This window comes from Vipera berus (assembly GCF_964194415.1).
Source record: "Vipera berus genome assembly, chromosome: W".
NCBI lineage: Eukaryota > Metazoa > Chordata > Lepidosauria > Squamata > Viperidae > Vipera > Vipera berus.
The window spans coordinates 14489534-14513856 of NC_138210.1; the positions used below are offsets into that span (position 1 = coordinate 14489534).

Below are 24323 nucleotides of genomic sequence, written 5' to 3' on the forward strand. Positions count from 1 at the left end.
ACATTCAAAAGATTTTTAAGAGAAAGATAAAGTTTTCTCCGCAATTGTTTTTATTGGGTATTGTTGTAGATTGTGATGTTAAAGAAACTAATTTGATGTTGAATATGATAACAGCAGCACGGTTACTGGTGGGACAATATTGGAAGAAGGATAGTTTGCCTACTATAGAAGAATGGGTGTTTAAAGTTTCGAATCTTGCAGAAATGTCTAAGATTTCTGCTTATTTGAAAGATCATTCACAGGAAAGATATATTTCAGTTTGGAGGAGATGGATAGATTATATTGAGAACAAATATGGGACTAAAAAGTTCCATTTAGCTTATGAGTAGATTTTAGTGGGATATTGTTATTGGTACTTTGTTTGTAGTTATGTTAAAGGGGAGTTAAAGCACATTATGAATTTGGTTAATTGTATATTATGCATAATTTTTATTTAGAATATGATTACTATAACTATAATCCTGTATTTAGCTCTGGGAAGTGGGGGGGGGAAGTGGGCGGGTTTGGGGTGGGGGGGATTTGGGGATATATTGTAAAACTTTGTTTTTGTAAAACTCATTAATAAAAAAAAAGTGTTGGGGACTTTCACAAGGAGTGGACTGAGGCTGGAGTCAGTGCATCAAGAGCCACCACACACAGACGGATCCTGGACATGGGCTTCAAATGTCGTATTCCTCTTGTCAAGCTGCTTCTGAACAACAAACAACGTCAGAAACGTCTTACCTGGGCTAAAGAAAAACAGACCTGGTCTGTTGCTCAGTGGTCCAAAGTCCTCTTTTCTGATGAGAGCAACTTTTGCATCTCATTTGGAAACCAAGGACCTAGAGTCTGGAGGAAGAATGGAGAGGCACACACTGCAAGATGCTTGAAGTCCAGTGTGAAGTTTCCACAGTCTATGTTGATTTGGGGAGCCATGTCATCTGCTGGTGTTGGTCCACTGTGCTTCATTAAGTCCAGGGTCAACGCAGCCGTCTACCAGGAGATTTTGGAGCACTTCATGCTTCCTTCCGCAGACAAGCTTTATGGGGATGCTGACTTCATTTCCAGCAGGACTTGGCACTTGCCCACACTGCCAAAAGCACCAAAACCTGGTTCAATGACCGTGAGATTACTGTGCTTGATTGGCCAGCAAACTCGCCTGACCTGAACCCCATAGAGAATCTATGGGGCATTGCCAAGAGAAAGATGAGAGACATGAGACCGAACAATGCAGAAGAGCTGAAGGCCGCTATTGAAGCATCCTGGTCTTCCATAACACCTCAGCAATGCCACAGGCTGATAGCTTCCATGCCAGGCCGCATTGAGGCAGTAATTGCTGCAAAAAGGGCCCAAACCAAGTACTGAGTACATATGCATGCTTATACTTTTCAGAGGTCCGATATTCTTCTATGTACACTCCTTGTTTTATTGATTGCATGTAATATTCTAATTTTCTGAGATTGTGGATTTGGGGTTTTCATGAGCTGTACGCCATAATCATCACAATTATGACAAATCACGGCTTGAACTATCTTGCTTTGCATGTAATGAGTCTATCTCATATATTAGTTCCCCCTTTTAAGTTGCATTACTGAAATAAATGAACTTTTGCACGATATTCGAGTTTCACCTGTAAATCTTTCCTTTCCTGAAGAGCTTGCGTGAGTCTCTTCTTTCTACAACACTATGATGCTGAGTTAGCGTACGGCGTAGATAGTTCAGCTCCCCCCAGACTCCGCCTTCATTGCTTAATTAGCAGCAACCAATCCACTTGATTCCTATGATGTTCATGAAACACTACGTTTCCCAGCCAGCGCTGCTTCTTGGTGGGTAATCATAGAATTATATCATTGTAGTTTGACGCAGCAAAGTCGAAGGGAAGGAAGTGAGACAAGCAGTTTCCGGTGAAAATAACGCCCTGCGATTCTGGCCGGCGTGAGTGAGCGAGTTTTGCTTTTAAGATGGCGGCTGCGGCGGGCTTAGAGTTTCAGCGCGCCCAGTCGTTGCAGAGCACTGATCGCGAGGCCTCAATCGGCATTTTGCACTCTATAGGTGAGTTGAGCCCGCCGAAAAGTGGAAAACTGGCAGTCGACCTGGTTGCCAATAGTGGAACGAAATTGATGATGGGCCTGGACGGCTTGGACTGGATCCACTGCTGACTCACTGAGCAATTCCGAAGGAAAACGGAATTTGGAAATGGGAAGGCTCAGTTGGAACGGCCTGAGTAGGTCTATATTCAGCATCGCTTCATGGAAATAGAGAAAGCAAGTCGGGATTGGAAGACAAATGCTGGGATTGAGCTGAAGGGGAGGGTCGAGGCTGACAAGTGGTCTCAGAGCACCAAGCGGGCTCTCTGACCTGTCATTGGCTTTAATTCAGAAGGGGTGGTCTTGAGGATTAGAAACTAAGCGGGCGGATTTGTCCGCTAGGAATGGGGTTTGCTGCCGCTTTTCACCTACTTTCTAGCCTTTGCCCTGACGTAGTTAGCTTAGTCTGACTTTCTAAACGGACTTCACTTTTTTGGATCTCCATTCAAAAGCAACTTTCTCTGACATTAAAGGTAATGAGCGGGCGATTCTATACAGAGGGGAAAGAAGTGTGTATGAGCTGATGATCAATCAGTAGGAGTTTTTTTGAAATATAGGTTGATGTTCTAATGGGAGTGGAGAGTGGATTCTTGGTCACAGTGAATATGTAAGGGAGTACATTGCACTTGTTTTACTAGTTGTTTAATATGTTTTATCATTCAGTATTTTTAGCATTAGTTTTGACAGACAAGTGGTAGTACATGATAATGCATTTTACATGCCATGAAACATTTCACTTGTTGGTTGTAGAAAATACTATTTACAAGTGTAAATTAGTATATCCTGGAAGTTTTATTGGTTCATTTTTAGTTGGGCTTTTCTTAGCTAATAGTATGATAGAAGTGCCCTGCTACAGAGAGTAAAAGGGGAAAATGCTCTGTGCAATGGAAGTGGAGTATTTAGGGAGACAGAAGTTATGGTCTGGGGATGGCAGTAGGAATGGTAATGTGAGGAGTAAGAATAATGGATCTAAAAAGGGCTAATACAGAAATTGGATATAGAAAAAATGGTGAAGCAGCATGAGTAAAGTTGTTGGACCACACTTTGAATGTTCCTGACTTGTCCGTGTGAGGGTATTGCTAGTTAGAGCATGTTCATATTCCAGAAGTCTACTGTATGTCCACATAGGTAAATATGTAGTGTAGAGATGTCCGCTGCTGTTATTAAACAAGATGGCTACTATCCTTATGCCCATTAATGGGCTTCATGAGGGCATATGGTTAACTACTAGATTAAATGAGCTTTTGTTCTGATTTTAGGACTGTCCTTGTTTCTTATCTAAAAATAATTTAGTTTAATTATGTAATTCTAAACATTGTAGAAAGGCTCTCTTTTCCAAATCCGGAGGTAAGTGACAATCCAATTTTCTGTAAAATGGGTGTGTAATTAACTATGTGAAGTACCCTTTTTTTCTTCTGTACACATACATCTTAATATAGTCTATTCCAGGGGTGTCAAACTGCTGGCCCATGGGCCGGTTGCATCATACAGAGGCTGTGCCCACTCCAGCGCCAGCAATGCAAAAAAAGTTGTGATATGTCGCAACATGTCACGTGATGCAGCGAGTTTGACACCCATGGTCTATTCCATACATTTTATATCACGTTCCACTTGATTTTCTGTAGAACACGTTAGTTGGTAACAGCAGTAAGACAACATCCTCGCTCAGACAAGTATGAGTACAGGACACCTGGTGTAGAGGTTCTTTTTGTGAGCTTGCCAGCAGCAAAGAAATGAGATAAGTACACCACCAAGGGTAACTTGCTTCCACATTTGTTGTCCACAGAAGGTTCCCTGGTCTTGCAGTGTTCAGTGAATCCTGGTGTTAGTCACTGGAACTTATGAAGACAAGATTGATTTAGGGAATTGGTTCCTATGCATCTTTGCTGTGCTTGACAATGAGTTTTGCCTTAGGACAATTTTTTTTGATATTCTGATTATTCTGAAAATGGGAAACAATATTAATTTGGCTCAGTAACTTTGCTATTGGGAACTGTTGTGTCCTGAGAACAGCTCCTGTTGTCATTACGTTTATTTTAGGTCACCCACACAGCATTTTATTTTTCTTATAGTGCTATAATTTTAAGTGCAATCCATCATAGATGATGGTTATGCTGTTCTTTGCATTATCAGTTGCCCCAGGATGGAAAGAAGATAAATTAGGATGAAATGAATGATTCTGCCAATGAACCTTTTGTAAGCAATAGTGGGTTATAGTGGGGACGTGCATTTTTTATTTCAGGTCAGTATAACATTCACCCTTAGTATTGCTAAAGATAATTGAATGATCTCCCAAGCAAAAAGTTTGTATTTCATTAATGCCTTAAATGTTAGCTGCTACACTGTGCAGGTACTCTAAGAAACAAGCTTACTCTTTTGGCTTCTCTGAATAACAGTGTTTTTTGTGCTTGTTCCTGCAAATTAGCACTGGTGGCATACCTGTTTTTAGTGTTGGAAAACTTTATATGCATTGTCTTATTTACAGTATCTAGTAACACATTCAAGAGTGAAGGAGATTAATTTCATAGTTGCAGCCATATTTATTCTGATGCAAGTATTAATACCAAATGGGCCGACATCAAACACTGTATAAATATTCTATTTGATGAGCTGCCTCATGATGCAGATCTTTCTGCTCCTTGTTCAAGACAATGAATAATCTGTCAGGCAGGTCTTTTTGGCTTACAAGAAGCAAGTTAAATTTAAAATGGAAGTTTAAGAGAATTGTAAACAGTCTTCCATTTGAAATATTCTCTGCTTTTATTAAAATGTTTATCTTCACAGTGAAACGTGATGTTCAAGAGGATGATGAAGAAGCAGTCCAAGTCAAAGAACAGAGCATCCTGGAACTTGGGAGTCTTTTGGCCAAGACAGGACAGGCAGAAGGTAAATTCTATATTTAATCAGTTTAATGGTCACATCCCTAGCAGCTTTTCTAAAACTAGTATAAATACTAGAGTGGGAGATTTTTTTCTACCAGTAATTTGAAATTGATCTTGATCAAATAATTATCCTGTTTAAACCTCTTTGTTTTCCCACCACTGTTTCTCCATGTTAAATTATGATTTAACCATGGCTGGCTTCACACATTTCATAAAGCCATAAACTATAAACACTAACTAGGTTCACACTGCATTCTAAGCCCAAACAAGCCATTTTGTGACCTAGTCTTTAGAAAATGTAGTTTGTGGAAAATTAACATCCCTGCCTATTTATTGTGGTTTGACATAAATAACATGAAGCTTAATTATCTGTTTTTGAGGAAGACTTAAAGTATTCATAATCATTAAACACTGACATGCTTCAGGACCAAACTAATGAAATGTTAATTATAATATGTATTTACTATTAATATGTCTATGCTGCTTCATTTCAAATGGTTCTGAGCAACTTATAGCAAAATAAGGATTACATAACAGAAAACAGTGTAAATTGGTTGGCTTTTTTTATTAAAAAGTTTTACAATACATTTTATCTTTAACAAACCAAAAAAAAGAAAAAAAACCCTCCCAACCCCCTCCCCAACCCTCCCCAACCCCTCCCTCCCTTTCCCAGAGCAAAATACAGGGTATAAAAATACAAACAATCATAATCTAACTTACGCAAACAATCCTAAACTATTTAAACTACCGAACTTTAACTCATATAAGAAAAACTCCAAACATATATATATATCATATCAATAATTATACAAATACAAAATAATACTTTCCAATCTAATACCAAAACACAGAATATAAAAATACAAACAATCATGATCTAACTTATGCAAACAATCCTAAGCTATTCAAACTATCAAACTTTAACTCATATAGGTAAATTCCAAACATACATATATATATCATACCAATGATTATTCAAATACAAAATAATACCTTCCAATCTGATACCCAATAAAAACAATCTCAAATAAACCAATTTATATCAATTGTCTAAAACTATTCCTCATTCCAGCTAAGCTTTAAATTCACATTATCCTAATGTGTTATACAACTTAAAGTACCATAGATTACTTTCCAAACTTAAGAAATTTTTATATAATCACATCATTCTTATATTCTTATATTCTATTACCTATTCCAATATTACCCATAAAAATATTACAAATTAACTTCGATCACAAAGAAAACAATTTATATCAATTTTATAAAACTATTCTTCTATCCAACTAAAAGCTTAAAATTTTTCATCCAAATAACAAATCATAACCTACAGAATATCAATAAACACTACTACAAATCTTCCCAATTAACTTTTCATAATCATCTTAGAACTAAAGCAACACGAAATATTACATAATTATTTTATAAGGGTAGAAAATATATCCCCAAATATTTAGTCCTTCTAGCAATTCCAATTCCCATAATCCTTATTACATTATTGTCTCTTACAATTATGTGACTAAATCTTCAGGCTTGATTCATTCGTCCAGAAGTAGCACGCCTCTTCCAATTTCTGGCCTTCTCCAGTGATAATGAAATTTGACCCACTCCTGTATCTTTCACATCTGTCTGCATTAACCCTTCAGCAACTTGCAGGTTCTCTCTGGAACGTTGAGACTCTCTCTCACCTTTTTTCTTTGTAGATTCCAAAGATGGTATGGGGACTGCTTTTAAAACATTACTGTAGAAATCACGTGCCTGAATCTCCGTAGTAAAACAGTACCTCGTACCTTCATAGGTCACCACCATACCCACTGGTATTTGCCATCTAAACTTAATATCACGTCGTCTCAATTCTTGTGTCAAAAAAGCAAATTCCTTCCTTTTTCTTAAAATCTTTGCAGGGATCTCTTTTAAAATCAGAACTTTTTGCTCAGCAATTACAAAATCAATATTGTAGGAGGCCTGGATAACTTCATTTCTAATCATTCTCTTTGTAAAATAAACCACCACATCTCTGGGTAGTTTCCTTTGTCTTGCGATCCACGAATTAACACGGAAGATTTTATCTATATCTTGCATTATTTCATCTGCTGGTCGCTTCAACACCCCTTCCAAAGCCTCAGAAACCATTTTCTCCAAATTTTCCTTAGGATTTTCTATTAGGCCTCTGATTCTTAAAGCAAACTCCATCTGAGAATACTGTGTCGAAATCAAATCAAAATCCATTTTCTCTATTACATTTTCAGTTTCTGTCATTTTGGCTTCCAATCTAATATCATTTTGAGCAAGATCTTCCACTCTTTCATCCAAAATCTCAATACTTTTAACCATGCTTTGTATTGCAGATGTGATGTCTGCTCTCATTTCTTTTAATTTCTCTGTAAACTTCTCCTCCAACTTTTTCTCCATTATCTCAACAAATTGCTGCATTTGCTTTTCCATAGTCTCTTGCAACAGATTCTGCAAATCTTTTGCTGTAAAAGCTGATTCAGATGCAGAGGACAATGAAGTTTTCACCGAAGACTGCTGCCTCAGGGCAGGAACTTTAGAAGATATAGCCGCCATTTTCACCCTCTATTGTTAACTACGCACTTTCACTTACAGATTCAGCAAAGTCCATTGAGTTAAAGATCAAAACATCATCTTCACCAAAATCTCCTGCATCGCTCTGCCTGCGTCCTCATTCTCAAAAGCTCTTCCTTGCTAGCAGGGATGGTTGCGAACGCCCTGTTCTGCTCCAAAAAACCCGGAGCAGAGGCGCCTCGCAGTCCGGAGCATGCCCAGGCTTCGGGGGGGCTCAATCCTTCCGCCGCCAAAACTCTAAGTTCTGGCGGCCCCGGAGAGCTCTACCCCTACCTGGACGCTCACCCCCTCCTCTTCTCCCGAGGTGGGGGCTTCCGAGCCGCCGAACAGCTGATCGACGCTGTTTTCGGCAGCTCTACGGAGCCGCAAGACTGACAGCCAAGAAATGGCTGCCTCCGGCATCGCCTTGCCATCCGGAAGCCTAAATTGGTTGGCTTTATATGTTTATAGTTTATTTACAAAGTGACAGTTCTGGCATAGAGAGAGGGTGAGTCTTTGTTCCTCATGTTACCAATCCAGATCTTTGCCAGATGCTATTTATTCAAGAACTAAATGTGTATAGATGAATTATACAATTAATTTTATATCTAGTTTGCCCTTGACAAATAAGGGGACAAATATTGTGTTCATATACTTTTCCAGATCCCACATACATTTTAAGACAGGCTTTCCTATTTCCAAATATATTGGATTATCATTCTTATATTTCCCAAAACTTGAAATACATAATAAGCATAAAACAGAGGTGGCAGTGGTTCTATCTGTGCTGCTCTTGGCTAGAGATTATTGAGCAAAGGTGAGGTATAGCTATGAAGGTTAGAGTGAGAATCAGAGATTTAGTGCTGTTTTGGACATAAGGAAAACACTACGGCCTGATGGATAAGTTTACTACAGATTTTGAACCTTTTTCTACGAGGGATTTAGAGTTATTGGATTAGACTTTATACTTCTCCCTATGTGTTCAGTGCACTATTAACAGTTTTTCTTTTTTATTGCAGCTTACTGTGTAATACGTTTTTATAAGCCATTTGTTTCACGGTGTTGTGCATGATGGTTTTATTGTTCTTGAATATTGATGGTGGTGTTAGTCACCCAGTCACCTGGTAAAATGGGTGGCAATATAAATTGAGGAAATAAACATTTCAAAGAACTGGAGGAAATAGAGAGTAATGTTGAGAAACAATTATGCAAAGTAACATAATTCAATTACACATTTGGGAAAGACCCCTATAGTAAACCTGTAATGGAAATCAGAATGAGTTTATATGAATATGCCTTTTCTGTCTCATAACTGACTGCTGAAATTAAGAACTATGTGGTCACTTTTTCTAGAATATGACCATAACCTTTTATAATGCATTCTGATGCAATCTCAGATCCTGAGCTATATTGCTACTTATTTTATTGTTAATACAGAGCTTGGAGGACTTCTGAAGTATGTTCGTCCTTTCTTAAACTCCATTAGCAAAGCAAAGGCAGCCCGTCTGGTTCGGTCCCTGCTAGACCTATTCCTAGACATGGAAGCTGCAACAGGACAAGAGGTGAGACAACTGAAATTCAGGCACAGTTATGCTACTTCAAATTCAGAATGTTGGCAGCTATTTCTGAAAAGTCCTCTTGCAAAACGTTCAGAGCCAGCTTATGTAGAAAATGATATGACAGCAGTGAAGATACAAATAGTAGAAAAATAATTCAGTGTAGTTTTTCTTTTAGGTTGACCTATGTCTTGAATGCATTGAATGGGCCAAATCGGAAAAGAGGACGTTCCTACGCCAAGCTCTGGAGGTATGATGTAACATGCCCATTTTAGTTAACGTAGTGATACACCTGGGTTTGGAAACCTGCCATTCTCTATGCCAGTACACCATACTCAAACATTTGCCATCACTTTAGGTTATTGATGGCATGTTCTCAAGTATTAGTTTGGAGCATGATAAACTTCCAGACTGATATTCACATGTTATTACTGGCATTTTTTCCTCCAGTTTATAATACAAATATCTTTTGCTTCTTAAAGCGTGTCCTGTTATGGTTGAAGTAAAATCTTATCTACATAAATGCATTAATGAAATAATGATTCTACCAGCATGTTGTTCAATGTGTGCCTTTAGTCCATGTTTCTGTTGCACCAATGCCAATCCTTGAACAGCATTCATTTCAAAATCATTACAGGTTACAACAGTTCATTTAGTCACTGTTCAAAGTTACAACTGCACTGGAAAAAGTAACTTATGAGCATTTTTCACACACCCTTTGTAGCATTCCCATGTTCACGTGATCAAAATTCAGAGGCTTGGCAACTGACTCATATTTATGATGGTTGCAGTTACCCAGGGTCATGTGGTCCCCTTTGCTACCTTCTGACAAGCAAAGTCAGTGGGGAAACTAGATTCACTTAACAACCATGTTACTAACTTAACAACTGCAGCAAGAAAGGTCATAAAATGGGGCAAATTCATTTAGCTGTCTCGCTTAGTTTGGGCTCAGTTGTGGTCGTAAGTCAAGGACTTACCTATACTTGTTCTACAGATTTCTTTTGCATTACTGTGGATGTACTTCTGTCTTTTTTCTCTGTTTTCTTGCTACTCTTGAAACATGAGTACAGGTGAAACTCAAAAAATTAGAATATTGTGCAAAAGTTAATTTATTTCAGTAATGCAACTTAAAAGGGGAAACTAATATGTGAGATAGACTCATTACATGCAAAGCAAGATAGTTCAAGCCGTGATTTGTCATAATTGTGATGATTATGGTGTATAGCTCATGAAAACCCCAAATCCACAATCTCAGAAAATTAGAATATTACATGCAATCAATAAAACAAGGAGTGTACATAGAAGAATATCGGACCTCTGAAAAGTATAAGCATGCATATGTACTCAGTACTTGGTTTGGGCCCCTTTTGCAGCAATTACTGCCTCAATGCGGCCTGGCATGGAAGCTGTCAGCCTGTGGCACTGCTGAGGTGTTATGGAAGACCAGGATGCTTCAATAGCGGCCTTCAGCTCTTCTGCATTGTTCGGTCTCATGTCTCTCATCTTTCTCTTGGCAATGCCCCATAGATTCTCTATGGGGTTTAGGTCAGGCGAGTTTGCTGGCCAATCAAGCACAGTAATCCCACGGTCATTGAACCAGGTTTTGGTCCTTTTGGCAGTGTGGGCAGGTGCCAAGTCCTGCTGGAAAATGAAGTCAGCATCCCCATAAAGCTCATCTGCGGAAGGAAGCATGAAGTGCTCCAAAATCTCCTGGTAGACAGCTGCGTTGACCCTGGACTTAATGAAGCACAGTGGACCAACACCAGCCGATGACATGGCTCCCCAAATCAACACAGACTGTGGAAACTTCACACTGGACTTCAAGCATCTTGCAGTGTGTGCCTCTCCATTCTTCCTCCAGACTCTGGGTCCTTGGTTTCCAAATGAGATGCAAAAGTTGCTCTCATTGAAAAGAGGACTTTGGACCACTGAGCAACAGACCAGGTCTGTTTTTCTTTAGCCCAGGTAAGACGCTTCTGACGTTGTTGTTCAGGAGCGGCTTGACAAGAGGAATACGACATTTGAAGCCCATGTCCAGGATCCGTCTGTGTGTGGTTGCTCTTGATGCACTGACTCCAGCCTCAGTCCACTCCTTGTGAAAGTCCCCAACACTTTTGAATGGCCTTTTCCTGACAATTCTCTCCAGGCTGCGGTCATCCCTGCTGCTTGTGCACCTTTTTCTTCCACACTTTTCCCTTCCACATAACTTTCTATTAATGTGCTTTGATACAGCACTTTGGGAACATCCAACTTCTTTTGCAATTACCTTTTGAAGCTTTCCCTCCTTATGGAGGGTGTCAATGATGGTTTTCTGCACAACTGTCAGGTCAGCAGTCTTCCCCATGATTGTGATTCCTACGGAACCAGACTGAGAGACCATTTAAAGGCTCAGGAAGCCTTTGCAGGTGTTATGGCTTAATTAGCTGATTAGAGTGGGACACTTTGAGCCTAGAATATTGCACCTTTTCATAATATTCTAATTTTCTGAGATTGTGGATTTGGGGTTTTCATGAGCTGTACTCCATAATCATCACAATTATGACAAATCACGGCTTGAACTATCTTGCTTTGCATGTAATGAGTCTATCTCATATATTAGTTTCCCCTTTTAAGTTGCATTACTGAAATAAATGAACTTTTGCACGATATTCTAATTTTTCGAGTTTCACCTGTAGTTTCCCAGGAGTCTTGTCTGCTTCATATTTCATACCTATCAGCTCTAGTTAAGTATCTGAAAATGATAAAGTAGTTTTCATGACAATTCTTTACTTTTTTTCTTTTCTAGGCAAGGCTGATTTCTTTGTATTTTGACACAAAAAGGTATCAAGAAGCATTGCAGTTAGGTAAGTTGACTTCCTAGACTGATCCTAATAATAATTAGGTTTATTCTAGAGATATATAAAATGGAATGAAATAGTGCTTTGTTTTGTTCTGGTAACAGTTTGAAACATCTTTGTTAGAAGCTGAAGTGTTTTCAGGGGTAGGTTATAAGAGTGAAGAGTAGAGAAAAATCAAGGCCATTGGTGTTGATAGAGGCTATGAGGAGAGGGGAAGATCCTGGAAAGATTGTGGAAGGGTAGGCTGCTGAGGCTTGCCATACTGGGAAACGTGGCAGACTGGAAGAGGGAAGGGAGGTGCTGGTTCAGATCATGTGCTGGGTCATCAGGGTATGTTATACTAGGACAGTGTGGCAGTTGAGTGGGGAGCAGGGAAGGTGCTAGAAAGATTAGGCGTGGGCAGGATAGAGGGATATACTGTACTGGCAGTTCTTGAGGGGAGAAAAAAGGTGATATGCACCAGCTTTGCCCTACATATCCCATAAAAACACTCATAGAATATAGTTTTAGCTAAAACCCAGAACAAAAAAGTATTCTTTTTTTCCTGTTGAACTGTAGCCAATCCAAAATGGTTTGGCAAAATGTCCAGAATCCAATGTGTTTGCTGCAAACCTGAAACAAAATACATGTTCTGAACTTTTCAGATTCAATTTAGAAACAAAATTCACAGTGACTTAGTTAAGTAACTGGCAACTGTGCTAGGTTCTCCAGGTTGTAAAGAATAATATTGTTAAGATCTTATTAATGGCTAATTCCATTAGTTAGGCACACAAGATGTATTTGGAAGCTTTGGGAGTATTATACTGATATTGAAAAAGAGAAATACTAGTTTTCGCATCTAGTATATCAGCTTGTATCTACTGTTTTCACTCTATACTGCTATCAAACTAATGCATTAGATTTTTCTTTTTCTGATCAAGTTAAAGGATTCAGAGGAAGGCCTTTAACATGGTGTAAATGCCACCATCGCATTGCTTTTATCAGGATCACAGCTTTTGCGGGAGTTGAAGAAGATGGATGACAAGGCTTTGTTGGTAGAAGTGCAGCTACTAGAGAGCAAGACCTACCATGCTTTGAGCAACCTGCCAAAAGCCAGAGCAGCATTAACCTCTGCCCGTACAACAGCCAATGCAATCTATTGTCCACCGAAGTTGCAGGCAGCATTGGATATGCAATCAGGTAAGGCCTCTGCTTTTCATATTATGAGTGCCTTGATCTTGAGTCAACAGGAGTTGCACAAACCAGGAGAGTGTGAGTTCTAGGCTTTCCATAGGCATAACTGTTGGCTGGGTGACTTTGGGCAAGTCACTCTCCCTTGGTCCAGCCGACCTCACAGGGTGGTTGTTGTGGGGAACACAGGAGGCAGGAATATTAGGTATGTTCACCACTTTGAGTTATGTATAAAACAGGATAAAAATCTAATAGTTATAATAGTACAAAAATGCTTATAAGACCACACTGAAGCAGTCTGTCTAGGGAAAATTGTAGCATGTATGTTCCAAAGATGTTTGCATGGAGTTTGAATAAGTCTTTTCCAGAATTATTGTAGGCTGAGAATATCTTCTTTGGATTGTACAGGTAGTCCTTGTGTTACAGTGACAATTGAGACTGGAATTGCCATTGCTAAGCAATGTGGTTGTAAAGCATGACATCACATGACTGCATTGCTTAGTGGCGGCAGTCCGAGATGCCATTATTAAGTGAGGACCTCATGTTGCCATGACTTCTGACTGCCTGTCAGTTTCCCCATTGACTTTGCTTGTGGGAAGCTGGAAGGGAACATCAGAAATCACGATCACATGACTGCAGCTTGCTGCAATGTTGTAATTGCAAACATGATGGTGGGAATGTTGAAGCATCTCAAACTCCAGGGACTAAGTCTGCCCCATTCAGCACCATTGCAAGTTTGAATGGTTGCTGAACAAGTGGTGGTAACCTATAATTGTTGGATTTCTTCTAGCATTTTGAAAAAAATAGCCTTATTTTATAATGTCAATAGTCCGACTAGCGAACCCAATGAAAGGATCCCACGAGGTAGTTAAGTCCCAAAAGGTAAAACTTTATTGGATACACCATCTCGGAACTAAAGAAGCAAAAACAGCTTTGGTTTTCTTGTGCGAAGGCTTGCTTAGTTAAACAATAGATTCCTTTGCCCCCACCCACTGGGTGTTCACATTGTCCAATAGTAATACTTATTTTTGTTATGGGAACAGTCCACTTCTCCGTCAAGCACCTGTCTTAGTGACCTTGGTCTTCTTGCAGGCTCTCACAGTCTGTGAACGGCTTCTTGGAATTCCGTTTCCTCCCTTTGCTTTCTACCGTTCCCCCCTTTTCTATAGCAAGTTGATTAGTGATTGACGGTAGCAGGCATCATAGCGATTCAATCTTGACATGCCAAGCCCCTGAAAGGGTAAACCTGGGAAAATATTAAAGACAAATTATCATTATTAATCATGATTAACGTTCCATTATCCTTTAGGACGTTGGGGGTATTTGCCATGGAGTCTTTTTATTAATCTGTCTGCCCTAACATTATTGGCCCCTTCATGGATTACTTGCCTTGTCGTGGTGAAGGGGCTTGCGTAATTCAATGAAGCGATGAGCTATGCCATGCAGGGCCACCCAAGACGGACAGGTCATAGCAGAGAGTTCTGACAAAACGTGATCCACTGGAGAAGGAAATGGCAACCCACTTCAGTATCTTTGCCATGAAAACCCTATGGACTGTACCAAAAGGCAAAACAATATGACGCTGGAAGATGAGCCCCTCAGGTCAGAAGGCGTCCAGTATGCTACTGGGGAAGAGCAGAGGGCTAGTACTAGTAGTGCCAAAAAGAATGAAGCGTCTGGGGCAAAGCCAAAAGGATGCTCAGCTGTGGATGTATCTGGTGGTGAAAGGAAAGTCCGATGCTGTAAAGATTTTTTCTCCATAGGAACCTGGAATGTAAGATCCATGAATCAAGGCAAGCTGGACGTGGTCAAAAAAGAGATGACAAGACTGAACATCGACATCTTAGGAATCAGCAAACTAAAATGGACAAGAATGGGTGAATTTAATTCAGATGACCATCAGGTATACTAACGCGGGCAACAATCCCTCAGAAGAAATGGAGTAGCCTTCATAGTCAATAAAAGTAGGAAAAGCAATACTGCGATACAATCCCCAAAATGACAGAATGATCTCAGTTCGAATCCAAGGCAAACCATTCAATATCACAATAGTCAAAGTCTATGCCCCAACCACCAGTGCTGGAGAGGATGAAATTGACCGGTTCTATGAAGCCCTACAGCACCTTATAGAACTAATACCAAAAAATGATGTCCTTATCATCATGGGGGATTGGAATGCTAAAGTAGGAAGCCAAAAGATAACCGGAATAACAGGCAACTTTGGCCTGAGTACAAAATGAAGCAGGGCACAGGCTGATAGAATTTTTTCAAGAGAATACGATGGTCATAGCAAAAACACTTTTCCAACTACCCAAGAGACGGCTCTACACATGGACATCACCAGACAGTCAACACAGAAATCAGATTGACTATGTGCTCTGCAGCCAAAGATGGAGAAGCTCTATACAGTCAGTAAAAACAAGACCAGGCGCTGACTGTGGCTCAGACCATGAGCTTCTCGTTGCAAGATTTAGGCTTAAACTGAAGAAAGTAGGGAAAAGCACTAGGCCACTCCGGTATGAACTAAATCATATCCCTGACGAATATACAGTAGAGGTGACAAATAGATTTAAGGAATTAGATCTGATAGACAGAGTACCTGAAGAACTATGGATGGAGGTTCGCAACATTGTACAAGAGGTAGCAACTAAAACCATCCCAAAGAAAAAGAAATGCAAGAAAGCAAAATGGCTGTCTGAGGAAGCTTTGCAAATAGCTGAGGAAAGGAGGGAAGCGAAAGGCAAGGGAGAAAAAGATACGCCCAATTGAATGCAGAATTCCAGAGAATAGCTAGAAGAGATAAGAATGCCTTCTTAAATGAACAGTGCAAAGTAATAGAAGAAAACAATAGAATAGGGAGGACCAGACATCTTTTCAAGAAAATTGGAGAGATGCAAAAATGGGCATGATAAAGGACCAAAATGGCAGGGACCTAACAGAGGCAGAAGAGATTAAGAAGAGGTGGCAAAATTACACAGAAGAACTATACAAGAATGAGCTTAACGTCCCTGATAATCACAATGAGGTGGTCACTGACCTCGAGCCAGACATCCTAGAATGTGAAGTGAAGTGGGCCTTAGAAAAGCTGAGCAATAACAAAGCTAGTGGAGGTGACAGTATTCCAGCTGAGCTATTCAAAATCTTAAGAGACGATGCAGTAAAAGTGCTACTCTCAATTTGCCAGCAAATTTGGAAAACTCAACAGTGGCCACAGGATTGGAAAAGATCAGTTTACATTCCAATTCCAAAGAAAGGCAGTGCCAAAGAATGTTCAAACTATTGCACCATTGCACTCATTTCACATGCTAGTAAAGTTATGCTTAAAATCCTACAAGCTAGACTCCAGCAGTATGTGGATCGAGAACTACCAGAAGTACAGGCAGGATTTCGAAGAGGCAGAGGAACTAGAGATCAAATTGCCAACATATGCTGGATCATGGAGAAAGCTAGGGAGTTCTAGAAAAACATCTGCTTCATTGACTATGCTAAAGCATTTGATTGTGTGGATCACAACAAACTGTGGCAAGTTCTTAAAAAGATGGGAGTACCAGACCATCACATTTGTCTCGAGAAACCTATATGCAGGTCAAGAAGCAAATTGGAAAAGGAGTCCGGCAAGGCTGTATACTGTCACCCTGCCCGTTTAACCTATATGCAGAGCACATCATGGAGAAAGCTAGGGAGTTCCAGAAAAATATCTGCTTCATTGACTATGCTAAAGCATTTGATTGTGTGGATCACAACAAACTGTGGCAAGTTCTTAAAGAGATGGGAGTACCAGACCATCTCGTTTGTCTCTTGAGAAACCTACATGCGGGTCAAGAAGCAAATTGGAAAAGGAGTCTGGCAAGGCTGTATACTGTCACCCTGCCCGTTTAACCTATATGCAGAGCACATCATGGAGAAAGCTAGGGAGTTCCAGAAAAATATTTGCTTCATTGACTATGCTAAAGCATTTGATTGTGTGGATCACAACAAACTGTGGCAAGTTCTTAAAGAGATGGGAGTACCAGACCATCTCATTTGTCTCTTGAGAAACCTATATGCAGGTCAAGAAGCAAATTGGGAAAGGAGTCCGGCAAGGCTGTATACTGTCGCCCTGCCCATTTTAACTTATATGCAGAGCACATTATGAGAAAGGCAGGGCTAGATGAATCAAAAGCTGGAATTAAGATTGCCGGGAGAAATATCAACAACCTAAGATATGTAGATGATACCACTCTAATGGCAGAAAGTGAAGAGTAACTGAAGAGTCTCTTGTAGCAGGTGAAGAAGGAGAGTGCAAAACTTGGGTTGAAACTTAACATTAAGAAAACCAAGATCATGGCATCTGGCCCTCTCAATTCCTGGCAAATAGAGGGGAAGAAATGGAAGTAGTGACAGATTTTATTTTCCTGGGCTCCAAGATCACTGCAGATGGGGACTGTAACCAAGAAATTAAAAGACGCTTGCTCCTGGGAAGGAAAGCCATGGCAAATCTAAACAGCACACTAAAAAGCAGAGACATCCCCCTGCCAACAAAAGTGCATATAGTCAAGGCTATGGTCTTCCCATGTGCAATGTATGGCTGTGAAAGTTGGACCATAAGAAAGGCTGAGCGCCAAAGAATTGAGGCCTTTGAACTATGGTGCTGGAGAAGACTCCTGCGAGTCCCTTGGACAGCAAGGCGATCAAACCGGTCAGTCCTAGAGGAGATCAACCCTGACTGCTCTTTAGAAGGCCAGATCCTGAAGTTGAAACTCAAATACTTTGGCCACCTAATGAGAAGGAGGGACTCACTGGAGAAGAGCCTAATGCTGGGAAAGGTTGAGGGCAATAGAAGAAGGGGACGACAGAGAATGAGGTGGCTGGATGGAGTCACTGAAGCAGTAGGCGTGAGCCTAAATGGACTCCAGAAGATGGTAGAGGCCTGGAGGAACGTTGTCCATGGGGTTGTGATGGGTCAGACACAACTTCGCAACTAACAACAACAAGAACATTATAGGCGGCTACCCATTCAGCATCAGCTGAGGGGTAGCCTCTCCACTGTATTAAGTACTGTAATGTTCCCCTAAAAACCCTTGAGTCCAGTATCTTCTTACCCTCATAGTGTTCCTCACCCTCCACCATACCTGGAGGAGGGGGCTTCTTTCCAACTGGCCTCAGGCTAGATTCTTGGAATGGTTTTAACAGGCTGCAATGGAACACCAGATGGACCCAACTTAAGGCTTTTGGCAACCATAGCTCGACTGTCACTGGGTTTATGATCAAAACAATTGGGAAGGGTTCTATATACTTAGGACTTAGTTTCTTACAGGGTTGCCTCAGCTTGAGATACTTGGTAGATAGGTATACCTTATCCCCAATACTAAATTTCTTCTGGGGAGCTCTCTTCCGCTCAGCCTGCCTCTTATGTGATTCCCTGGCCTTACCCAATGCCTTCTATACATCCTCTCCCCCCCCAGGTGGCTTTTAGAGTTTCCATCCATTCAGCTAAAGATATTGAGGAAGGAGGTTCCCTCAGCAGCTCTGGCATCAGTACAAAATCCACTCCTGTAGCTATCTTGAATGGGGTGAACCCAGTGCTACTATGTACTGAGTTATTATACACCACTTCTGCAAAAGGTAGGAGCTCCGCCCAATTGGTCTGCTGATAGTTTACATAGCAACGTAAATATTGCTCTATTAATGAGTTGGTTGTTTCAGCTACCCCATTTGTACTCGGATGAAACCCAGAACTACGTCCCTGTGAGGAACCTATTAGTCTTATAAACTCCTGCCAAAATTTTGCGGTGAACTGCACCCCTGGTTGGAGATGATGTCTCGGGAGTCCATGCAGCCGATACACATGCTTCATGAAAAATTTGGCCAAACCTCAGGGTGATGGAATCTTTGGGCACGCCATGAAGTGTGCTTGCTTCGAAAACAAGGTCGATCACAGTCCAAATCACTGTATTCCCGGAACTTTCAGGCAACTACAATAAAATCCATGGCAATTTCTTCCCTGGGACTGTTAGGGTTGGCTACTGGCTGTAACAGTCCAGGAGGCTTCCCTGGCAATCATTCCATGGTTGGGCATATCGTGCATCCTGTAACATAGCTCTCTATGTCCTTGTTCATCTTAGGCCACCAGAACTGCCTCTTGGCCAGGTGGAGGGTTTTCACAAACCCGAAATGGCCTGCAGGCTTTACATCGTGAGTCTGCTGCAGGATCTGGGCTCTTAGGTTGGGTGGAAAATACAACTTGTTCCCCTTCCAGGCCAGGCCCTCTAATTGTCAACTCTTCTTTGTGATTTCAGAACCACTCATCCTCACTCAGGGCTTCCTTCAATTTCTGGGTTAATTATCGGCTACCTGAGGGAGGGCCGACAACCTTAGCCTTGTGGAGCCTTGTGCTACCAGCTGCCAGGAGGGGATAATCAAGTTAACTATCTCCTCCCAGGTGCTTTTATATTGGGGCAGACAGGAGAGTGCATCTGCAAGAAAACCTTTCCCCTTGGGCAGGTACTGAAGGGTAAAGTTAAATCGATTGATGTACTGAGCCCATTGGACCCATTTGAGGGATAGTTTCCTTGGGGATTTCAGAGCCTCTTAAGTTCTTGTGGTCCATCTGCACCTCAAAAGGGACCTTGCTGCCCTCTAAAAACTCTCCAGGTCTGCAGCAACCATCGGATCACATAAGCCTCCTCCCACAGCGCCCAATGCCTTTCAGTATCAGTCAGTTTCTGGGAGGTGTAGGCGTAGGGCTGGAGCTTCCCCCTTTCATTCTTCTAGAACAGGACTTCCTCCATGACTACATCGCTAGTGTCGTCCTGTATTACAAAGAGCTCTACTGGGTTTGGGTGCTTGAGGGTAGGCTCTGCAGTGAAGAGCCGCTTAAGCTTTTTGAAAGCTGCTTTACATTCCATAGCCCAATTGAGCAGCTGGTTTGATTTCGGCTTCAACACCCCCCCCCCTCCCATTTTTAGCATTTTGGTTGTACGTTTGCCCTCTGACAAAGAAATGATCAGTCTGTAATTTTAATGGTAGGTTTATTTTAACAGTGAGAGACAGAATAACAACAAAAAAATCTAGAGAAACACATTTCAAAAAAGTTATAAATTGATTTGCATTCTAATGAGTGAAATAAGTATTTGACCCCTTCGCAAAACATGACTTAGTACTTGTTGGCAATCATAGAGGTCATTTTTCTTGTAGTTGGCCACTAGGTTTGCACACATCTCAGGAGGGATTTTGTCCCACTCCTCTTTGCAGATCCTCTCCAAGTCATTAAGGTTTTGAGGCTGATGTTTGGCAGCTCAAACCTTCAGCTCCCTCCACAGATTTTCTATGGGATTAAGGTCTGGAGACTGGCTAGGCCACTCCAGGACCTTAATGTGCTTCTTCTTGAGCCACTCCTTTGTTGCCTTGGCCATGTGTTTTGGGTCATTGCCATGCTGGAATACCCATCCACGACCCATTTCCAGTGCCCTGGCTGAGGGAAGGAGGTTCTCACCCAAGATTTGATGGTACATGGCCCTGTCCATCATCCCTTTGATGCAGTGAAGTTGTCCTGTCCCCTTAGCAGAAAAACACCCTCAAAGCACAATGTTTCCACCTCCATGTTTGATGGTGGGGATGGTGTTCTTGGGCAGCATTCCTCCTCCTCCAAACACGGCGAGTTGAGTTGATGCCAAAGAGCTCAATTTTGGTCTCATCTGACCACAACACTTTCACCCAGTTCTCCTCTGAATCATTCAGATGTTGATTGGCAAACTTCAGACGGGCCTGTACATGTGCTTTCTTGACCAGGGGGACTTTGTGGGTGCTGCAGGATTTTAGTCCTTCATGGTGTAGTGTGTTACCAATAGTTTTTTTGGTGACTATGGCCCCAGCTGCCTTGAGATAATTGACAAGATCCTCCCGTGTAGTTCTGGGCCGATTCCTCACGGTTCTCATGATCATTAAAACTCCATGAGGTGAGATCTTGCATGGAGCCCCAGACCGAGGGAGATTGACAGTTATTTTGTGTTTTTTCCATTTGTGAGTAATCGCATCAACTGTTGTCACCTTCTCACCAAGCTGCTTGGGGATAGTCTTGTAGCCCATTCCAGCCTTGTGTAGGTCTACAATCTTGTCCCTGACATCCTTGGACAGCTCTTTGGTCTTGGCCATGGTGGAAAGTTTGGAATCTGATTGATTGATTGCTTCTTTGGACAGGTTCTTTTATACAGGTAACAGGCTGAGATTAGGAGCACTCCCTTTAAGAGAGTGCATCTAATCTCAGCTCGTTACCTGTATAAAAGACACCTGGGAGCCAGAAATCTTGCTGATTGATAGTGGATCAAATACTTATTTCACTCATTACAATGCAAATCAATGTATAACTTTTTTGAAATGTATTTTCTGGATGTTTTTGTTGTTATTCTGTCTCTCACTGTTAAAATAAACCTACCATTAAAATTATAGACTGATTATTTCTTTGTCAGTGGGCAAATGTACAAAATCAGCAGGAGATTAAATATTTTTTCCCTCACTGTAGGTAGGTCTATTTGTGCGAATGAGGATATGAACTGTCAGTAGAAGTTGGCAAAACCCAGAAAGCTCTGCGGTTGCCCTGTGGTCTGTGGGGCTTCCCACTCTAATATGGCCATCACCTTCCCAGGGTCCATTTCCACTCCCTCGCTAGACACAAGATATCCAAACTAGTTTTGTGGAAGTCACATTTGGATAGCTTGGTGTAAAGCTTAGCTTCCAATAGCTTCTTAGAAATTCAGGTAAATGAGGGCAGATACTGTATGATATGTTGACTCAGCCTTCCATCCTTCCGAGGTAGGTAAAATGAGGACCCAGATTGTTGGGGGCAATTAAGCTGACTTTGTAATAATGCCGCTTGGGGGTGTGTGAAAGCCCTAATAAGCAGGCATATACATAGAATGAAGGCTAAGCTTGTAAGCCGCCCTGAGTCTTCGGAGAAGGGCGGGATATAAATGGAATTTTAAAAAAATGGAACACACAGCTAGAGGGATTTAAGAAACAGACCAAATAAAAGAGGAGGTGGGGTTGCGCTCTATATAAAAAATAACTACATCTCTACAGAAATAGAACGCAACAATAATGAAGACTGTCTTGAATGCATTTGGGTCAATATAAAAGGGGGGGGGATGACATTGCCATAGGTGTATACTATAGGCCACCCAACCAAACAGAGGAAATAGATGAACTTTTTGCTAGTCAGTTACCTAAGGTATGTAGGAAGCTTTCTACCTCCCCCCTTTTCTATGGCAAATTGATTAGTGGTAGAAGCTGGCAGGCATCATAGCAATTCAATCTTGACAATATGAGTAATTCATGCAAAATAGAAACATCTGACTAATGCTTGGGAGATTACAACAAGAAATACATTTCTTGTCATTAGCACCTAGATACAGAATTTATTTGAATTGTTAGCTAATGCTCTTTTGTTAAAGTTTATCCTGAGTTATACTTTTGGACATCTCTTAATCATTTCCTTGACATGGCTTCTCTGACTTAGCATCTACTTAATATAGTTGGTATTGTTTTGAATCTCATTCAATCTGTTATCCAAATAATTTTAGGTGAAATTTCAAATATTGGAAGAAATTATATTTGCTATTTTGCATGAGTATATGAAAATGAATTTTGTGGGAATTAGAAAAATTTCTAGCCATATACATAAAATTAGTTTTCCTTGCCCTACCCCACAACCCAGGGGATAAAAATATGCAGTTTAAGAATTTTCTGGCTTAGAGAAATAAATAGGACTTGGCAGCAATGTTTTCCCTTATCTTGTACCCCAGATACCTCTGTTATAGACAGACCTATTTTTTATTTTACCTTTAATAGGTATTATCCATGCAGCAGAAGAAAAGGACTGGAAGACAGCATATTCTTATTTTTATGAGGCATTCGAAGGTTATGATTCTGTTGACAGCCCCAAAGCCATCACTTCATTGAAGTATATGCTGCTGTGCAAGATCATGTTAAACTCGTATGTGATTTTTATTTTATCACATAAGGAATGCAACATCTACTTGTTTCCTTTTTTATACCTGCACATAGGATAGTTGCTCTGATCAGATCACATGTTGCTGTTTGCAAAACTCTTGTATGAATAAGTTAAATTTCAAATTCTGATGGTGGTTGAAGAGATACAAATACTAAAGGAGGGAAAATGGAGAATTAAAAGCCAGGAAAGGGAGCAAAGAAGGATAGAATATTTGCCTGTCTCCTGTTTAGACTTCTACATATTGGAATTGCATTATCACTGGCAAAATATTGCCTATTTCAGCTCCGTTCTAACTTTAAGAAAGCTGGGCAGCGCTTGTTAGAAGCAAATCCTTAAGAAGAGTGGAAAGGCCAGTATGTTTGAGTTCCTTGCCATCTACAGTAACAGAATTGAATGTTTTTATAACATGCTTCCCTAGTCAGAACAGGATTTGGTCTGAGGAGGCTAAGTTAACTGTTGAGATAGATGCAGGTCCTTGAAATACAACTTATTACTTCTCATTTCTGACAGTTGAAAGCAAAGGTTCTCTTGGTTTCTCTTCCCCAGGATAAGCAGGCATTTGAAAAAGGAACCTCTAGAAACATTTTTGTCCAATGCCTTATATCAATACTGTCATTTTGTTTTTGATGTTGAAACATGGCAGAATCTGTTTTGTGCTTTTGTTTATATTTATTGATCTTTTTATATTTCTGGCATTTGCAGTGGCTACAAGCAAGTGTTACTCTCTATATATGGAGTCACAAATATTCAAATGGCTGGTTACTTTTTCTCTTGATTATCTTTGGTTCATGCTTATTTGGCAGTCCCATAAAGCATTTTAAATACATTAATATAAAGCTGATAGTGGAATGCAGACATTTCTGGAAAGCAGTGATTATATAGTGAGGTTCATTTGTAGCCTGAGTTCAGTAAATTGATATCTCTGCTTTTTTTACAGACCTGAGGATGTGCAGGCATTGGTGAGTGGAAAGCTTGCACTGCGGTATGCAGGCAGACAGGTATAGAAATCCTGAACTACTTTTTTTGTTCTTGAAATTTTTTCCAATCCTAGTTGACTCCTGTTTAAAAAGTATCCAAATACTGCTCAAAACAGTTACCCACAAATTTGTTCTGCCTCCGCAGCAGTAATTCATTAGATGGCTTTTATGTATCCTGGGTACCTTGGGAGTCAGTTGGCATGTGCTCCCTCCTGGATGCAGAGAAAGATGGGCCAGCAGCATTAATTTGGTGATTCATCAAAATGGAGTTTGTTAACAAGT

General features: G+C 40.7%; 1 protein-coding gene across 1 annotated transcript in view; it reads left to right on the forward strand.

Annotated features, from left to right (window-relative positions):
- Positions 1–1897: 1897 nt before the first annotated feature.
- The window catches only part of LOC308676480 (26S proteasome non-ATPase regulatory subunit 11-like), a 43277-nt gene continuing 20851 nt past the window's right edge, over positions 1898–24323 (forward strand). Inside the window, exons 1-8 of the mRNA XM_081342294.1 lie at positions 1898–2031; positions 4851–4952; positions 8951–9075; positions 9248–9319; positions 11855–11912; positions 12891–13085; positions 22902–23046; positions 24002–24062. Of these exons, the coding sequence (XP_081198420.1) occupies positions 1941–2031; positions 4851–4952; positions 8951–9075; positions 9248–9319; positions 11855–11912; positions 12891–13085; positions 22902–23046; positions 24002–24062 (849 nt within the window). The 5' untranslated portion in view covers positions 1898–1940. The remainder of the gene's footprint in view (positions 2032–4850; positions 4953–8950; positions 9076–9247; positions 9320–11854; positions 11913–12890; positions 13086–22901; positions 23047–24001; positions 24063–24323) is intronic.